At 49.6% G+C, this 19945-nt stretch overlaps 1 protein-coding gene across 4 annotated transcripts in view; it reads left to right on the plus strand.

Annotated features, from left to right (window-relative positions):
- Nucleotides 1-19734, plus strand: part of PTGIS (prostaglandin I2 synthase) — a 43178-nt gene extending 23444 nt beyond the window's left edge. For 3 of the 4 annotated variants that reach the window (XM_004282888.3, XM_033411200.2, XM_049698663.1), the window contains exons 6-10: nucleotides 3668-3849; nucleotides 10998-11166; nucleotides 12140-12321; nucleotides 13752-13903; nucleotides 16387-19734. In XM_004282888.3, the coding sequence (XP_004282936.1) occupies nucleotides 3668-3849; nucleotides 10998-11166; nucleotides 12140-12321; nucleotides 13752-13903; nucleotides 16387-16531 (830 nt within the window). In that variant the 3' untranslated portion in view covers nucleotides 16532-19734. The remainder of the gene's footprint in view (nucleotides 1-3667; nucleotides 3850-10997; nucleotides 11167-12139; nucleotides 12322-13751; nucleotides 13904-16386) is intronic. The other variant, XM_049698664.1, reaches the window with a different exon arrangement.
- The last annotated feature ends 211 nt before the right edge of the window (nucleotides 19735-19945 follow it).

Here is a 19945-nt window from a genome sequence, read left to right on the forward strand (position 1 = left end):
TACTCAGTAAGCACACGTGGCTTGTGGCTTCCTTCCTGGACAGAGCAGTTCTAGACCCTTCTCCACGTGGTAAAATACAGTACAAGCCCCAATTATACTCTGATCTAAATACACAGCAAACCCTGGTTTTCCCAGTGGGAAAGTTTTTTTGTTTTGTCGTGCTTTGTTTTTTTGGTCAACCTAAACATGGAAATAATTAGGACTGGAAATGAAATAACGTCTCCTTATTTATTTATTTCGGTACGCGGGCCTCTCACTGTTGTGGCCTCTCCCATTGCGGAGCACAGGCTCCGGACGCACAGGCCCAGTGGCCATGGCTCAGGGGCCCAGCCGCTCCGCGGCATGTGGGATCTTCCCGGACCGGGGCACGAACCCGTGTCCCCTGCATCGGCAGGCGGACTCTCAACCACTGCGCCACCAGGGAGCCCCGATGTCTCCTTATTGATTTTGTTGAACCTCCCTCGTTAAGCTCACATGTTATAGAAACTAACCGTTTAGAAATGTTGCTTTCTTCCCATGCTCACATTTCAGGAATTGGCTTTTTCAGACTCCACCTTTGACACCTGCGTCTTCCCCATCAGCGGGATCCCAGGTGGAGTCACCAAACTCAGTTTTTCAGAACCCCTCTTCTTCACTCCCGATCATCTGTTTGAAATACAGAATGAGCTTTTTGAATCTGTAAGTCTATGAATCTGTGATCTTTCGCTGGAAATGTTTTACAGGGATGGGGGTGGTGCCAGATTTTGAATATGTTTCACGTGGTTCAAACATTGAAAATATAAAATAGTAACAGTGAAAAGTCTCCCCTCCCTTCTTGTCATCCCTCCTTCCACCCAATTCCCACTCTCCACAATTGGCTGCTTTTATTAGTTTCTCGTGGATCCTTCCAGAGGTCCTTTACGCAAATACAAGCAAATGTGTTATATTCTTGTTTTTCTCTTTTGCCCACATGTGCATAGTAAACACTGATGTAGACACTTTGCCTTTTTCTAACAATGTAGAGTAGCAATAGCTAACTCTTGTGTAAGATTTCGTGTATCCTGCACTGTTCTAAGAGCTCTCCAAATGTTAAGCAGATTTGATCAAATTACTGCTATATTTTTTTTTACTTGTTTTTTTGCCAATCCAATTTTTTATTATACACCACCATCTTTGGCTCATTTGCCAAATGACATTCACGTATCTTCCTGTTTTCTTAGTGGTGGTAAAATATATATAACATAAAATTTACCATTTAAACCATTTTAAGTATAAAATTCAATAAATAAACTTCACAATGTTGTGTAGCCATACCATTATGTATTTCCAGAAGTTTTTCATCATACCAGAAGATCTGTATCCATGAAATAATAACGCCCCATCTCTCCCTCCCTCCACCCCTATTAACCTGTATCCTACTCTCTGTCTCTATGAATTTGCCTGTTCTGAGTACCTCGTATAAGTGGAATCATGCAATATTTCTCTTTTTGTGTCTGCCTTATTTCACTTAGGATAACGTTCTCAGGATTCACCCCTGCTGTAGCATGCATCAGAATGTCCTTCTTTTTTAAGACCGGATAATATTCCATTGTATGGTTATGCCACCTCTTGTCTACCTATTCATCTGTTGATGGACACGGGTTATTTCGACCTTTTGACTATTGTGAATAATGCTGTTATGAACATGGGTGTATACAAGTATCTGTATGATGTGCAAATATTTTCTCCCATTCTGTCGGTTGTCTTTGCATACTGCATTGCTTTTGAAAGTCATCCTTAAAAGCCGTATTTACAGTGACATTCAAGACCTGCACTTATGCTGTCAGACCTTAAAAAATGCCAGTCATTTCTAAATCTGCGTTAAATTTCCCCTCCTTTTTTAAAAATTTTAATTTAATTTTATTTTGATTCTTTTCTCTCTTTTTTTAATTAATTAATTAATTTATTTGTTTTTGGCTGCATTGGGTCTTCATTGCTGCACGTGGGCTTTCTCTAGTTGCGGCGAGCAGGGGCTACTCTTCGTTGCGGTGCGTGGGCTTCTCATTGCGGTGGCTCCCCTTGTTGCGGAGCACAGGCTCTAGGCACGTGGGCTCAGTAGTTGTGGCTCACGGGCTCTAGAGCGCAGGCTCAGTGGCCATGGCTCACGGGCTTAGTTGCTCCGCGGCATGTGGGATCTTCCCAGACCAGCACTCGAACCCGTGTCCCTTGCATTGGCAGGCGGATTCTTAACCACTGCGCCACCAGGGAAGCCCTTTACCTCCTTTTGTTATCAGTCTCATCAGATCGGTCCTGTAAGTAAGCATCTAGAACCAGCATCAACTGAGGTGGCTTCAGCACCTCCTGCACCCTGCACCCTGCACCCACCTGTTTAAAATCTCCGTGTGCCTGGGCCGCACCCCCAGAGATTCTGATGAGATTGGTGGGGGTGGGGTGGGGACCTGAGCAGCCAGAGATTTAAACCTGCCTGGTGATGCTCCAGTACCTGAAAATTTGGGAAAGAGGAAAATCATGTATTTCAGATAACAATTGGCCTCACTGGTTTAAATTGAGAAGTATGTCACCTGAAAGTGTCTAGAGGTTGAAGAAAAGCATAGGGAGCATATTATTTGAAAACGTAACTAATGCACTTGAATAAGTGTCGCCTACGTTTTACATCCTGTAACGTGCAGCCTGGTTTAGAGCCACTGGGTGGATGGACCTTCCTGAAACACTGCTTTGTGGCTCAAAAAAGTCAATGAGAGAGTTTCTAGTACTTTGGAATTTTGTAGCAATCCAAGCGACTCCCCCTTTTCCAAGGAGTGATTTTGGAACAACCAAATCTTATATTTGCACATATATATATGTCAATACAGCATCATCTTGTAACATTAATACAATAAATAAATAAGCATCTGACTTTATTCCTTCAATGGTCTGCCCGTGTGGGCCCGGTGAGGGCTGGACATAAAGAACTTCCTCATTGGTTTTCACTGCTTCACGGTTTTCCAGAATGTAAACACGCCATCGTTTATTTAATGGTGTTTTCGAACTGGTGATCCGTGAGCCAGTTTAACTTGAGATGCTTTTGTGGCCTGTGCGGTGATTAAAAATTTCTTACTGAGATGCTAACTTTAAAACACATGAGAAGATTCCCCCTGAACATCTGGATTTCAGTTTCTTCTAGAAACCCAGGCTCCCTGGCTGGGCTGGGCTGGTCGGTGGAGCTGAGTGGAGCCACCCGACCCTCCCGTTGGGCCCCTTCCTGTCCCTCCTCCCTCATTCACTTTACCTGCCTTTCCTGCAGGTAGTTGAGTTTGAGACCCCAGACCAACCTGTCCCCTCTTGGTGGTCAGTTCGGTTGTTACCCCTGAGTGACGCTGTGCTGAGTGTGCTCTCAGGGTCTCCCCACCCACATGGGCTGGTGTTCCTCTGGGATCAGACCCCAGGAAGGGAGAATGTGGCTCCCTGTTTCCTGCCCCTCCCCCTGCTGTGCTGAGAAGCCCATTCATTTAGCAAATGTTGACTGAGTACTTCCTCTGGGCCAGGCCAGCATTTAAGGGCTGGGTCCCTGTCGCCTCTTTCCCACAGGAACTCCCCATCCCCTGGGGTGACACCTGGAAGACCCTTGGCCTAATGGGAGGTCAGGGCTGGGTGACCCTGGGCTGGAGGTGGATCTGTAACCCTCATCCTCTGTGCTCCGTCCCTGCAGGGGATAAGGACCAGGTGTGCAGGGTCAAAGGTCGCCTGTGGAAGCTGTTGTCCCCAGCCAGGCTGGCCACTCGGGCCCACCGGAGCAAATGGCTGGAGAGTTACCTGCTGCACCTGGAGGAGATGGGCGTGTCGGAGGAGATGCAGGCGCGGGCTCTGGTGCTGCAGCTCTGGGCCACACAGGTGGGTGTGTGCAGGTGTGGACGTGAGGCTGTGCATATGAGTGTTTGTGTGTCGTGTGTGCACTCGTGCGTGTGTGCCATCAGGCACACTTAGGCACATGCCTGCGAGCACGTATGCATGTGCCTGCATGGGCGCTCACATCCTGGTGCATGTAGGTGTACATGTGTGAGAGTGTGCCCCTGTGAGTATGGCTGTGGGGAGGTGCGCACACACCCAGCTGTCTGCCCCAGTTCCCTGACTCTCTTAACTGTTGAACAGGATCATTCATTCGATATATATGTTTTTAATTTGGAAAAACATCAAACTTACAGAGAAGCTGTATGAATAGTTTAATGAACTCATATATACTTCACCGTGATTCCCCAATTTTAAACATTTGACCACATTTGCTTTCTCTCTGTCTCCTACTGTACGTATCTTATTGAACCATTTGCAAATTAGTTGCAGACATCATGATTCTTTGCCCCTAATTACTTCAGCGTGCATCTCCCAGGAGCAAGAATATTCCCTTACATCATCATTTGATCAGCACAGTGATCAAATTCAGGACAGTTAACCCAGATACAGGATCATTATCTAATATACAGTCCGCATTCCAATTTTGCCAGTTGTCTTAATAATACTCTTTATGGCTCATCTTGGTCCAGCATCCAACTCAGGATCACACACTGCATTTAGTCATTCTGCCTTTTTAGTTTTCTTTGATATGGAACAGTTTTGATGCCTTTAGTTGTTTTTCGCGACCTTGAGATTATTGAAGTATGCAGACCAGTTATCTTGAAGACTCATTTAAAAGTTCCACTGAGTACTTACCATGGACCTCAAAGACCCTGCTCTGTGTTGCTTTTGTTTCAGCCAGGGGCAGGGGTGGGGCAGACATCAGGGAAAGAGATATAGGGTGATTTTAGATGCTGATATGCAGGATATAAAACAGGGTCATGACTAGATAGGTCCTGGGGGTCTACTCTGGCCAGGGTGGCCTCTCTGAGGAGGAGATGACTGAGCTGAACCCTGGATGATAAGAAAGATCTAGATTTGGGGACTTGGGGGAAGATGTGGGGATAGAGTATTCCAGGAAGGGGAGGTGGTGGCCATGGAGATGAGGAAGAAGTGGATAGATTCTGGAAACCAAGGGAAGACAGGGCCAGTGAAGCTGGTGAAGGACTAGATACTGGAGTGAGAGAAAGCAGGGCTGAGGATGCCGCATCTCCAGGCCTGGCTGCTGCCCCCGCCCCAACCGTGAGCCCCTCCTTCTTTGGGCCCCACCTCGGCAGTGACAGTTACACAGGCTGACATTTCTGGGCAATTCCTCTCCCATTGACTTACGACTTATTTTTAGTTTTTTCCCAGAGCCATTAACTGTCCTTGCAGGCAGAGGCTGGGAAGGGTTGGGGGCTGGGTTTAATCAGCAGTTGGGGCCCCATTAGTGTCTGATAACATATTTATGGGCAGTGACTTGGGACTCCAAACTGTCCCCATAATCCCCTATGGAAATGACCTCTGTCAGCAGAACCGGATGCTGGCCTAGGGGCTTGAGTGGCAGCAAGCCCGGCAAACAGCCTTTGGCGGGGCCAGGAGAACTGGGCAAGAGTTGGGGTCAGGGTGTCCTCTGAGATTGAGTTGTTGGCAGCGTCCAGAATTCAGGCAGGTGGAAGACCCTTCAAGATCTCGAGTCTTTTGAGAGTAGGGCCAAGAGGCTGGGTATCCCAGTGGTTTGGGGCACAGGCTCTGTGGACAACCTGCCTGAACTTGGATCCTGACTTTACCACCACTTGGCAAGTCAGTCCCTTCTTAGTGCCTCGCTTTACTCCTCTGTAAAATAGAGACGGCAGGACCTTCCTCAAGGCGTTGTGGGGAGGATGAAAGGAAGCAATCCATGTAAAATCCTGTAACTGTGCTTGGCAGGTAACTAGTGCTCAATAAACATATTCAAGAAATACTTAGTGAGGGCCCACTGTGTGCCAGGCACCATTCTAGAAGCTGGGAAGAGAGCAGTGAGCAGAACAAAGACCCCTGCCCTTAAGGAGCTGACATCGTGGTGGGAGAAGACAGACAATTACTAAACACGGAAGTATGTAAAATGTATTACAGATCGTAAGTTCTGTGGAGAACAGATAAAGCAGGGAAAAGGGATGGCGGCAGGAGCGAGGAGGGCCTGCTTTTTTGAGTGGTCAAGGAAGGCCTCACCGAGAGGGTGACATCTGAGCAGAACCTCAAAGCAAGTGAGAGAGTGAGCCATGTAGCTGTGTAGGATGGGGGAGGGGGTGGGCAGCAAGTGCAAAGGCCCTGAGGTGGGGATGAGGGTGATGCGGCAGGGAGGTAGCAGGAGCCAGACCATGCAGGACCCTGTAGGCCATGGGGAGCACTTTTGGCTCTTCCTCTGAAATGGAAACCCTTTAAAGGCTGTGAGCAGAGGAGTGACATGGCCTGCCTTCTGCTTTAGAGGGGTCATTCTGGCTGCATTGCTGAGAATAGACTGTAGTGGGGGGAGTGGAGGCAAGGAGACCAGGGAGGAGGCCGCAGCAATATCCAGGCAAGAGAGGATGGTGCTGGACCAGAGGGCAGAAGGGAGAGGGATTGGCTTCTGGACATATTTCCAGGTAGAGTCAACAGGCTTTGCTCTTGGATGGGACATTAGGAGAAGATGTCAACCAGGATGACTCCAGGCTTGGGCGTGAGTAGCAGGAAGGCTGAAGTTGAGGAAGATGGTGGAAGGAGTGACTTCTGGGGGAGAAAGTCGGGGGTTTGTTTGGGGCATGTTGAGTTCTAGCTGGAGAGCGGGCAGGTAGGAGCGCCTGGAGAAAAGAAGAGTCTGGGGTCCAGGGTTAAGGTCCAGGCTGGACATGTTGGGGGGTTGACAGCGCAGAGATGGTTGTTCAAGGGTGGATGGAGAAGCGGGCCAAGCCCTGGGCCTCTCCAGCGTGGGGGTCGGAAAGATGAGGAGAGCCAGCAAGGGAGACGAGGAGCCGCCAGGGAGGGGAGCTCGTAGGGAGCGCCACCCAGAGGCCGGCTGCAGAAAGTGTTCCAAGGAGTTGAGAAATGGTAGCTGGGATTGCTGTCGTCAGATCTGAGTGAGGAGTAATCATTTCAAAAGATACTGTTGAGCGCTTAACCCTGTGCCAGTCACCCGACTGAGCACTTTACAAACATCATCTCACAGGATCCTCGAAAAGGCTCCGTGAGTCCAGAGCCCCAGACCTGGGGTCTAGGCTGATGGAGGGGTCAGGGGGTCTCCAGCATCCAGGGGCTAGAGGAGGGCCTGGTGGGCTGAGATCCAAGGTCCAGGCAGGGGAAGAGGCTGGCTCCTAGGGGACGTGGGCTGGGTTGGGGTGGGCTGAGTGGGCGGAGGGAGGAGAGCTCCCAAAGGCCTGCCCCTGCGGGCCCATCATGGTCCGGGCTGCTCTCCCAGCTCTGAGCTGTCAGGCAATGGGTGGCTCTGCTGACCACGGTAGTGCTGGGACTGACACCGCTAACTGTCGCGGCCCCATCAGTCAAGTTTCATTCCTCTCTTCCTTCTCCACGTCTGCCTTGGCCTCAGCAGCCATGGCTGCAGGAACTCCTGGGTGGTCCTGAGTGGGGGGAGGCGGACTGTGGGAGCTGCATGGGCACGGGGTTTACAGATGCTCAGCTGCTCAGTGGAGATGATCGCGATCGTGATCGTGGAGGCACTGCAACGTGAGGATGAAAAGCAAAAGCAGTGTTTCGAGTGAGACAGACTCGGGTGGAATCCCAGCTCTGCCACTGACTAGTTGTGTGACCTTGAATAGATCACTTCACTTTTCTGGGCTTCAATTTCACCATCCAAAAGGAGGAGGTAATAAGAATAATAGCTGTGCACAGAATTGGGTTTTTCCCCTTCAGTAGTTTCATTTTGAGATAATTATAGGTTATAGAAGAGTTGCAAAGATAGTACAGAGAGTTCCCAAATACGCTTCGCCCAGCTCCTCCCAGTGTTAACCTCTTACAGAACCACCGTGCATGTGGGAAAACTAGAAATCAGCGTTGGTACATTACTATTAATTGAAAGTCCATACTTTATCCAGACTTCCCCAGTTTTCCCACTACTGTCCCTTTTCTCTTCCAGGATCCAATCCAGGATCTACTTTGCACTTAGAGTATTCTTTTATTCCCTTAGAAAAAAATTTTAATCACAAAAAAATGAAAATAAATGTAATCTGTGATCTCCCACCCCTCACCTCTGTGTTCTCTCACGCCTCAGATGGGCTTTCCCAGGTGGTGGCAGCAAAGGCCACCAGCAGCTCTTGGCAACTTGGCAGTCCCCATGGAGGAGGGATTCTTTCTCCCGTGAATTCCAGCACAAACCCCAAGTCTGATACCCACTGGCCCAGCCCAGGTCACCTGTCCCCTCTGAGTCCGTCACTGACTGAGTGGCCCAGGCTGGGGTCACATGGTCACACCTGAGATCTGGAGGGGGTAGTTTCGCCCCAGACAATCCACTGGACTTCACATGAAGTGGAGGTAGTTCTCCGAAGGAAAATGGGCTGCTGTTACCCAAAGGCAGGGGAGTGGTGCGGGGCAGGCAGGGCTGCAGGTGTCCCCACTCCAGTTGACTGACAGTGCGGAGAGGAGGCCATAAGGTGGCGCACGTGAGCCGCTGAGCACCGGGTCTGGCTCACAGTGCGCGCCCCCTGGAGGTCAGATACCGTCGTTCACAGAAAAGGTAGAACAGAGCACAGGCGCTGCTGGGTGGTGGACTTTTGCTGCAGTGAGAGGGAGGGAGATTAGACAGAAGTGTCCTCGTAAACTGAGGCAAGGTCCTGTGGGAGAACACTCAGCTTCCAGGGTAGTGGACTAAGGATCTCATGGCTGTGTGATCATACACACATGCACGCTCACACATCGGTGCAGCTGGGCGGAAAGCAGTCTTCGTCACTTCCCTAACTTGCCACAGCTTCTTCCTGAAAGCAAAGTTAACCGAGCAGCCTTGTTTCCCACTCCTGCTTTGTAATTAATGAGTGGTGGCCCGCATCTGACCATCTGGGCAGGTAAAATGGCCTTGGCACTGAGTTAACCCAAAGCTGAATTATTTATCGCCTGCATTCCCCTGGCTGTTTAAGTGATGGACAGCAAGTGACCTTGCTTGTTTCAGCCGGACCTGAGGCTCTGGAGGAAATCTCAGAGAGAGTCCAAGGCCTCCATCGGTTCTCGAACCCGAGGGAGGGGCTGGTGAGAGAGGGAGACCACTTCTGAACACTTATCGTGTGCTCAGCCTGTGGGAGTCGCTCGTATTCCTTGTGGCTGCCCCAGGAGTGGGCACGCATTTATTCCCATTTTACCAAGAGGGAGGTTCTAAAACCCAGAGAGGGGAGTGGCTTGTCCAGGGTCACAGGAAGTGGGCAGCTGGGATTTGAACCCAACTCTGCCTAGACCTGGTCCTGGGCTGTGCCAGCCCACCTCCAGGCCTGCCTTGGAGGTCCCCAGCCCAAAGGAACATAGATGTTTATTTGACAAATACCATTGAGCCCCCCACAATCTGCTGGGCAGTGGGGAGGGACTAGGGCATGCTTAGTTTTCCTTTTCAGTAAGAAGGTGTGATAACGGTGCCTGCTTGATAGGAAGATTGAATGAGGGCACCTGGCACCTCTAAATTCATGGCAGCTAAAGAGAAAGAAAATCTGTTTCACCATCATTGATGCTTTGTGCATTTATTTTCTGCCTCTCTCCCCTCCCAGAGGAAACCTCAGTTGCCAGGTTCTTGAATCTGCTTCTAGAGATGGTCTGTGCTTTCTCATATATATTTCTCTTTAAATGTACACACAAATGGTAGCACGATGAGGCCCCGTCCCGCATCTTGCTTCAGTGCGTCTTGGCTACTGTCCCACATCAGCACGCACAAAGTCAGCTCCTTTTTAGCAACTTCCGGTGTCATCATCCTATGGCTGGGTCATCATTTATCACACTGATCTCCTATTGAGGTTGCTTCCAATCTTCTGTTACATCAGCACCGTGAGAAATATCCTTGTGCAAATGTCCTTTCGTCCATGTGTAATAGTGTCTGTCATTGAATTTCTGGGTAAACATGATATGTGATGACTCCTTAATATTCCATTATTAAGATTGGATAAGATAGTCATTTATGGTAGACAAAAATCTTCCTCCAAATCGAGGTGAATTGGTATTCCAACCATATCTAGAGTTCATTTAAGGATACCCCATCATATCTTAGCCACATGCTGAATACCGGAGTATTAAAATAGTGAGCCAAGGCTGAAGTCTTGGGGCAAGAAATTTTATCCGTTTTCCTAATTATTTACCTATTGGGAAGTTTTACATAATTTTTGTTCAAGAAACTAATAGCTTTCACAGTCATCATTGATTATTGCTGCTTTGCTATATATGTACACAATATTCAAATATTTGAAAGCAAACATTCAGATTTTGTACCAGTTTCTTATTATTGCATAACAACCAACCACAAAAACTCGGTGGCATACCTTGATGAGCGTTTATTTAACTCACCTGTCTGTGGGTCTGCTGGGAGTCAGCTGGTCTAGACCAGGCTCGGCTGGACAGCTCAGCTCTGCTCCGGGTGTTTCTCATCTTCCTCTTGGGACCAGCCAGCTAGCCGGGCAAGTAGAAAGCCACAAGGTCTCTTAAGGCCTAGACTTAGCACTGCTGTTCTGTCAATTCTGCCTCGTTCTATTGGCCTAAGCAGGTCACATGGCTCAGCCCAAATCCAAGGGGCTGAGGAAATACGCTCTGCCCCTTTAACGTGAGGAAGTGCAGAGTCACACGGTAAGAAGCATGCATGCAGGGAAGGTTGGGGAATTGGGGCTAAGGATGCATCCATCCTCAGATGTTAACAGTAATCTTAACTGATATACTTTGTACTGACATTTTCGCTGATTAGCTATGGAGGTTTCCTGTGTGACCTCAGATCAATGATTTTGCTCAAGGTCAGGGATGCCAAGAGTGGCCTTGAAGCAGGCATTGGGCTAGGCCAAAGCCACCAGAGCATATTTGGGCCGTGTCCTGAGGCCGAAGATAGACATGGGTCCTCAGGAGTGGGAACCCAGGCCTCCCGGCCCCAGTGCCTTGGCCCAGGCTGTGTCCGTGGCACAGACTGGTGAGCTCCCAGCCCAGCTTTGCGCTCTTGATGCTGTAATGGGGGCGCCTTCTCGTTTCAGGGGAACATGGGTCCTGCCGCCTTCTGGGTCCTGCTCTTCCTTCTCAGGACCCCCGAGGCCCTGGCTGCTGTCCGCGGAGAGCTTGAGCCTATGCTCTTGCAAGTAGAGCAGCCCATTTCGCAGATGACCGCCCTCCCACAGAAGGTTTTGGACAGCATGCCTGTGCTTGGTGAGACAGTCAGACCCTCCAAGACAGCCCCAAAGGCCAGGGCATCATGGGCCCCCAAGCCCGCCCTCCCCGTCATGGGTTCCCAGCGTCCAGGGTCCATCGGTGTCCTCTGACCTAGGGTCCCCCTGGGCCTCCTATCTTCATAGACCTGGCATCTCCATGCCCTGGTCTCCACTACCCATGTTTCATGGTCTCAGTGGGAGATTTTTTGTTGCAAGTGGCAAAACACCTAACTTAAATGGGCTGAAGCAGAAAAGGGACTTCATGTGGGGCAGGTAACTAAAAAGTCTAGAGGGACTGGCTTCAGGCACAGGTAGATCCAGGTGCTTTAGCAATGCCGTCAGGTCTTTGTCCATCCTCAGCCTCATTTTCCACTGGGTTGACTCCAGTCTCAGATGGTTGCCAGTGGCTCCGGGCTGATGTGTTCCCGGCTCTGGGAGGGTGTGCTTCTCTGCAACGTTCCTACCCAGAGCCCCAGGAATGTGTCTCTTTGGCTCTCTTTGGGCCGTGTGCCCATCTGGAGCCAATCATGGGTGCTCTGATTAGCCAATCACAGCCCAATCCCAGGTGTTGGGAGTGAAATCAACAGCCCAACTCCTGAGAGTGGGGGAGGGGATGGTCCCCAGAAGAAAGCAGGGGACTGTTTCCAGAAAGGGAATGTATGCTGGGCAGGCAGACACAACCAATATGGATGGCCCTGCTCTTTCCCTAGCCTGCTGTGGTATCTCCCTGGAAGATACCTTCCCTCACAGCTTCTTTTAGGGTCAGACCCAAACCTTCATGTCCAAAGTCTCTGAAGACTGCAGCAATCACATCTCATCACTTGGCCATTTTGGGTCTTGCTTTGTGATGGTGGGCAAGTCATGCACCCTCTCTGAGCCTTCCCACCTGCCTCTGTAAAATGAGAGCTGGGGGTGGCATTCGAGTGGGGAAGAGGACAGTGCTGAACCCCCCTTTTACCTGCCCTGTGCAGACAGCGTGCTGAGTGAGAGCCTCAGGCTCACCGCTGCACCCTTCATCACCCGCGAGGTCGTGGTGGACATGGCCTTGCCCATGGCAGATGGGCGGGAATTCACCCTGCGATGTGGCGACCGCCTCCTCCTCTTCCCCTTCCTGAGTCCCCAGAAGGACCCGGAGATCTACACAGACCCAGAGGTAAAAGGCATACCAGGGGCTGTGGGGGAAGATGAGTGGCTTCAGGACCTGTCCTATCTGAGTGGCAGCCAGTTCTGCTCTTTGTTTGCTGTGGAACCTTGCCCCGATCACTTCATCTCTCTGTATCTCTGTTTCCTCACCTGTGAAATGGACCTCAGAATAGCACCTGCCTCACAGCGTTGTCGGGAAGATTAAATGTGATCATGTAACCAAGATCATAGCACCTGGCACACACTAAGCGCTTTGCAGGGGACAGCTGAGCAATTTTTCCTGTTTTCAGAATGTTATAATGTCAGCTTCCCAGCACTTTTACCTCTCCCTGGAATTTGAGATGGGGCAAACTTTTACAGTTTCTAACAGATTTGGATGTTTTCTGTGTGCCAGGTTCTGTGCTGTGCATCCATCCATCCACCCAACCATCCGTCCATCCATCTATCCATCCATGCATCCATCCATCCATCCATCCATGCATGCATCCATCCATCCATCCATCACCTCACTCTTCCACCTGTCTATCCACTGGTCCATTCACCTATCCTTCCACCCCTCCTTCATTTAGCACCTACTCTGTACAACAAAGCCCTATGCTCAGACACAGTCTTCACATTACCACTCTACAATGTAACCAAAGGAAATTGGCATTCTCTTTTTTAAAAATAATTTTAATTTCTTTTATTTTAAATTGCAAAAGTAATATATACTTATAAGATAGAAATATAGACATATATATTTAAAAGTAAAAATTTGTCTTCATTCCACTTCCTCTCCAGTTCCACAGGGTTCTCTAACAGTGGTTGGGAGTGTGTCCTTTAGATAATATTTATGCCTTTACAGACATACACACAACACACTCACACACAATGAATAGGCAGGTGTGTAGTACAGGATCACACAATACATGTTATTCCAACACTTTCTTTTTTCATTCAACAACCAGTCCTTTTATTATTTTTCTTAATTAATTTATTTGTTTTTATTTTTGGCTGTATTGCGTCTTCATTGCAGTGCGTGGGCTTCTCATTGTTGTGGCTTCTCTTGTAGAGCACAGGCTCTAGGCGTGAGGGCTTCAGTAGTTGTGGCGCGCAGGCTCAGCTGTGGCGCACGGGCTTAGTTGGTCCACGGCATGTGGGATCTTCCTGGAGCAGGGCTCGAACCCATGTTCCCTGCATTGGCAGGCAGATTCTTAACCACTGCGCCACTAGGGAAGCCCTCAACAACCAGTCTTAAAAGTTCTTTCCATGTCAGCACACACAGGCCAAGCTCAACATTATAAAGAGCTGCCATAATTTTTAACCAATCCCCTATCAGTTGGGGATTATTTCCAGTTTTTCTCTCTTATAAACAAGACTGTGATGAACATCCTCATACATTTTTCTTTGTCCTGCCTATTTTGGGGGTGGCATCAGAAAGGGACCTTCTTCCTATTTCAGGTATTTAAATACAACCGATTCCTGAACCCTGATGGATCAGAGAAGAAAGACTTTTACAAGGATGGGAAGCGACTGAAGAATTACAGCATGCCATGGGGAGCAGGGCACAACCAGTGCCTGGGGAGGGGTTATGCCATCAGCAGCATCAAACAGTGAGTACCGGGCACGGGGAGCCGAGTGCCTCATGAATTCTCCCTGGGCCCCAAGAGCCTTGGCCGTCGGATCACAAACAGATGGGACCAGGGGTTATGACATCCGCCTGTCCTTCTGTCCAGCTGGGTAACCTTCTGTGCCTCTGTTTCCTCAACTGTAAAATAGGAGTACTGATCATACTGCATCCCAGGGGTGTCGGGACAAATGAAGTGGACCTTTCTAGGTACTTTAGCCACTGCCTGGCTCATTGTAGGTATTTGATAAAAGTTATTATTTGTGATTACTAATATTACTATTATTAATGTTTAGGCATTATGCTAGTGAATGGGCACATTACATTAAGCTTTTGGCCTCAGCTTTCTCAACAGTAAAATGGAGATAATAATACAGTTGGTTCTGCTCTAACGCTTCATGTGCATTGCTAAAAATCCCCGCACCATGGGAAATCACAAAGTAAAAACCACAGGATTGTGGGGGAGATAGGGCTGGGGCCCAACCCTCAAAAACTTCACCAGTGACACACACACAAAAAGATATGCACCTAGGAAAATACAGTAGTATAGGTTTACACATGTTAAATGGAATAAACAGAAATACCTAAGTGCTCCAATAAATACGGTGCTTTACTTTGAAAACGACCTGACGTTTGCCATGCAAGTGGGCATTGGATGGAGCTGTGAGTTACGATGACGCCTGGGAGGAGGGTTATCTGAGGTCGGAGGCCTGAAGGGAATGGTGTGGGTCACCACCCACTGGCGTGTGCGTTTTCTGAATTCCTGCTCAGCTTGGTTCAGCTGGGTGCAGTTTTTCATTCTCCCAGTGTTTCTTGCAGATGAAATGACCACAAGCAAATGTGAAATTTGTGTTACGCTTCATTCTTGCCCTAATAGATCAATCCCACTGGAACAAATGCACATGTTCAAAACAAGTGTTGCAGCAGAACCGACTGAAGTTCCCACTCCATAAAGTTTTTGGACAGATAAAAAGAGATAATGGATATGAAATGCTTAGCACTGTGTCTGGAACATAGTGTTCAATAATTGAGCTAATTTGTTATTATTTTAATCTCAGTTAATTGTCATGATACCTGCCAGCTGGTCAGTCTATCACTGACTCCAGAGGTCCAATCATTCCTCACGGTCAGGCACCTGGTGAGTGGAGGTGCCAGGATCCAAATCCAGGTGTGGGTACAGATACCTTCCACCCCCCACCCCACCCATATAAACTCACCCTCTACCATCCTGCAGCTTCAGAGCTGGAATGGATACATCCCACCTTGTTGACCTTCTTTGACCAGATGGGGAAACCGAGGCCCTGAGTGGGAAGAATCACACGCCCTTAAGAGGCAGAGCCCAGGGACTTCCCTGGTGGTCCAGTGGTTAAGACTCTGTGCTTCCACTGCAGGGGGCATGGGTTCGATCCCTGGTAGGGGAACTAAGATCCCATGGCCGAAAAACAAAAGGCAGAACCCAGGTGTGCGCCCAGCTCTCCTGCCCAGAACGTTGACATTGCTCTGTCCTCATCTTCCCTCTTTTTCACTCGTTCAATAAGATTAAAGAATCCCTGCCATGCATTCTGTCCGGCATTGGGCATCTGGTTCGCCGTGGGAGCGGGTGGTAAGGTCCAGAGTAGTAGAGGATCCAGCCTGACCTTTATTAACACAGGTGGTGGTAAGATAAGGCAGGTGGAACCCGTTCACATCAGGTGGGGCTGCCACCACATTTAGGGGCCCACTGATTACATCATCACGTGGTTTGTGTACTTACTAGGACAGCTTTCCAGAAGGTGGCAGTAAAGAGTGCCTGCCTGCTCTTGCAAAGTTGGTATATTCTAACAGTTTTCCCCAGACAGCAGTAAGGTATCTGGAGGGAGGGGTGCCTGCTTCTGATCTCACAGAGGCAGCTGTGGCTCGGCAGCAGCCCAGACGAGGCAGACGGTTCCAGGAGTTTGGTGGGGGTCTGGGCTGCGTATGGTGGGAAGAATCAGGAAGGGTCACTGTCCGTGTTAATCACAAGCTAGGCTGTGCTCTGCTGTGTCAAACGACCTCCAAGTCTCAGTGGCTCGTATAACAAAGGTTTAGTTCCCACTCACACAACGTTGGCTGTGGGTTTGGGGGGGCTCTTCCCCTCCGTGCAGGGACTCAGGGGCCAGGATCTTCCCATCTTCCCACTCCATCATCTCAGCATGGAACCCACACAGCTGCCAGGCAGTAGAGAAAGCTGGAGAGTCAGGCACTGGCTCGGAAATGCTTTGATGTGGAATTGACCCACGTCGCTCCTGCCCACAGGCCATCAGCCAGGACTCGGGAGCTCCTGGACTGGTGAGCAGGAAATGCCTGTGCTCTGCTCTCGCGCCCTCCTTTCCCACTTTAACCAAAGTGAGAGCTGGGGTGAGACCCAGGAGGACGCCATTGCTTTCCTGCCTGACTCCAAACAGGCCTCCCACTCTCCCCCTTCACGCCTTCAACACTGTCTCTCTGCAGATTCGTGTTCCTCGTGCTGGCGCGCTTTGACCTGGAGCTGATCAGCCCGGACGTGGAGATGCCCTTGTTTGACCTCAGCAGGTATGGCTTCGGGCTGATGCAGCCAGAACACGACGTGCCTGTCCGTTACCGCATCCGGCCTTGAGCTCCGGGGCAGATGGGACTCCACGCACCCAGCCTGACCCTAGTCGCCCAACGTTCTGTGCCTGCGTTCGGCCTGGGTACAGAGCTTTGAACACCCAACGGTGCCAAGCGTTATCCCTTCCCTACTGTTTTTCCTAGAAGGCTGTGTCTGGGGGAGGGGAAAGTAGGGGAGTGAAGAAAAGACACCAAAAGCTCTGTGGATTATCTGCTGCAAAGGTTAAGTTCCAAAATGAGGCTCTTTCCGCTCCCAGCCCCTCTTGCCCCTCTCACCTTTAGGATACCCACTAAAGCTCGGGCAGACGGGGCACAACTAGGAGACCCCACTGCTCTGGCCCCAGCCCCCACGGGCTGCCGTCCAAGGCCCTGACAGTGGTGCCGTCCAGACCCTAACCAGTCAGAGCAGATGCTGGCCACTAAAAGGCCATGTGGGCCTAGCAGTGCGTCTGTTGAAATAAACTCTGTCCCCCAATTTTTATTAAACTACCCAAAGCCAAAGAGTCTCTTACACTATCTGCTTTCCTAGGCGCCCCACTTGCTAGACACTTCCCGCATCTCTCCGTTCACACCGATCCTTGAGAAAATGCTGGAGGGTTTCCCGATGCTGGTGCATCCCCAGTGTGGAGTGGGGGCAGCCTCCAGATGATGGGCTCTGAGGACCAGGCTTCTGTGCGTTACGGTTATGGGCTCCAGACGGGGTGGGTGTTCCCAGCGCTGGGACTCAGGCAGGGAGTTAGCAAGACACAGCCCCGCCTGGATGGCCCCAGTGAAAGGAAGCGGCCAGGGCTCCTGGGACTGGTCAAGCCAAAGAAGAGGAGGTGTTGGTTTCCTACATTCTAGCTTAGAAGCTCCAGCTGTGGGCACCGTCCAGATTGCAGGCCTGTTTTGTTTGTCCTACATTTAAAAAAAAATACATTAGTGTTATCTTGTCATCTTTGGGAAAGTTGATTCAAAATGTCCAGCTTCTCTTGAAAACTTGAAAGATCTGTCCACACTGGGCCCATATTCCCAAGGGCAACCACTGGCCAGAGCTCAGTAGCAGCTGTCTCCCTACCGGGGGCCTGTGGGCTCTGGTTCACCAGGATTTCTACTTGGTCTGCTTTTCTAGTCACAGCACCTCCTGTCCCCCGAAGACACCCAAGTTTGAGAACCCTGTTCCTACTCTCAGAGGTGATATTGTAGGAGGTGGTGGGAACCCGCTGACTGGTTCTCAGACCAATGGTCCATCCTATCCTGGGTGCACCACCCTTTGATCAAACAGATCATTGATGAAAACTTGCCTTTGCATCAGCTTTAGGAAAAAAAAAAGATCAAAAAGAAACATTGCCTGGAAACTTTTATTATGATGACAAGTATTAATATTAGGTCCTGTTTATTGAGGACCCTCTAAATGCCTGTGACAGGAACAGTAGATATAGTATTTCTACTTTTCACAGCATCTCTGCAAAGAGAGGATGGTTATGCCCTCTTTATAGTTGAGGAAATGGGCTCAGAGAGGTGAAGTGACTTGCCCAGAGTCGCACAGCTTGTAAGCTGATAGAATTTTGCAAACAGACTTACTGTCCCAGTAGCAAATGCTAGATGGGTGGCTCTGTGCTCTTTGGGCTCAATGGGGTGGTGGACCGGCAGTTCTGTTTGGCATCAGAGAGCTGACAGAGCCAGAGACACCCATGGGTGGATGCATCTCATGAGATGTGGACACGCATACACACATATAGCTAGGTCCCTGTAGCTTTAGCTGGAGCGAGAAGAGAGGACCTGAGATCTCTGAATGTTCCAGGGGCTAGTCTCTTCTCAGGGTGGCACCGGGGCTTGGGGGCTTCCCTGGCCCTCAGCCTCCAGGCGGCCCTAGGATTCCCAGACAGGCACTGTGATTGGCAGGAGGCGGGATATCCCCAGGGAAACCCATCTTCACGCCTGGGTGACCCCCACTGCCTCCTGCTTCTTAACTCTGCAGGAAATCAGGGCTGGCAGCCTCCTGTGGGAGGACGGAGCCAGTTTCCATGGCAACCCTCAGCTGCCTCTTCCTTCCTGGCTTGGAAGGGAAGGGAGGAGGCCGCAGAAATAGCTCCAGGAAGATCTCTTGTACGTGGCTGCTACCCTGGTGTGCTGGGGAAAAGCCCTTCTGATTTCCCCCTTCCAAATCAGGGCTGCTTTGTCACTGAGACTAGATTTTCACCTGTGTTCAAAAAAGGGCCTTTTCCCTTTAAAGGTGACACCTTGGAGCCACAATCATTAGGAAGAGACGATTCTCCCACCAGGCAGCTCCAGCTGGTATCAGAGATATTGAAGTACAGCTTGGGAGACAATGCTTTAAACCCACCTTTGTTTCAATCTTTATTATTTTTTCTTTCTTCTTTTAAAAAATATAAGCGATAGAGAAAAGAGGGAGAGATGAGTGGGTTAGCTCCTTGCTACAGGTTATTTAGGAAGGTACCCAGATGTCGTTGTATTTCTTCAACCTTGTTTTAGAATCACAAAATTGCAGGACCTATGTCAGAAATATTCTTAGGTTGACCTAATGGAGTGTTTCTTTACCATCATCGTGATTATTATTTTTTGCTATATTTTGTATTGTTATTTACCAGGTATTTTCCTTTAAACAGTCTCATTTTTTAAACTTAAATTTGTTTAAAAAGGGGACTTTTTTTCCTCTGCCGGTAACAACATGTATCGCTTGCTGCCAGAAATAGAAAGTGACTGAAAAAGAAATCTGCTGGGGAGGGGTCCTCTGAGCTGGTGTCACCAAGCCTTGGAGCCTGAGCTCTGTCTCTTCTCTGTTAGAAAATGAAACAAACACATGTTTGAGTGGCGTTAAGGCCACGCCAGCACCACCCTGAGACTCTGTCCATGACAGTCACGGGGTGGGGGGAAGGGAGAGAAAGAGGAGTAGGCTGCCCACCACATGGGCGTGCATTACGCCTGGTGCGAGGGCTGCCCAGGGTCATCTCCTGCCACCAGTGGGTCCCGCGCACGGTGAGCTGGGGACATCCCACCTGCCCATTCTCCAGATGGAAAAACAAGCTTGGAGAGATGAATCGTCTGGCTCAGCGTCACTGATTTGTATGTTTGTTGTTTCTTAAAGACGGTATTTCGTGAGTAGCAGTGATTTTTCCACCTTGCTGTCTTAACAAAGAATTCTATTTTTATATAATATTGTCGAGTCGAAATGTGCTGAAATACATTAAATCACCCTTGTTTGTGGAACTGCCTCTGAGTGTGATTCAGATGGAGAGTTGGCTGTGTCCAGAATAGTGAGGTTAGTGCCTGGGAAGGGAGCACAGAGTCCGTATGTGCCTGGCTCTGGGACAGGGCCTTTCGTGGACAGAATCAAGTTGCACCTCCAGCCACCCTCCAGACCATATATTATTATCTCCATTTTTACAAAGGAGGAAACTGAGGGTCAGAAAGTGAAGTG

Source organism: Orcinus orca, chromosome 16, assembly GCF_937001465.1.
Source record: "Orcinus orca chromosome 16, mOrcOrc1.1, whole genome shotgun sequence".
NCBI lineage: Eukaryota > Metazoa > Chordata > Mammalia > Artiodactyla > Delphinidae > Orcinus > Orcinus orca.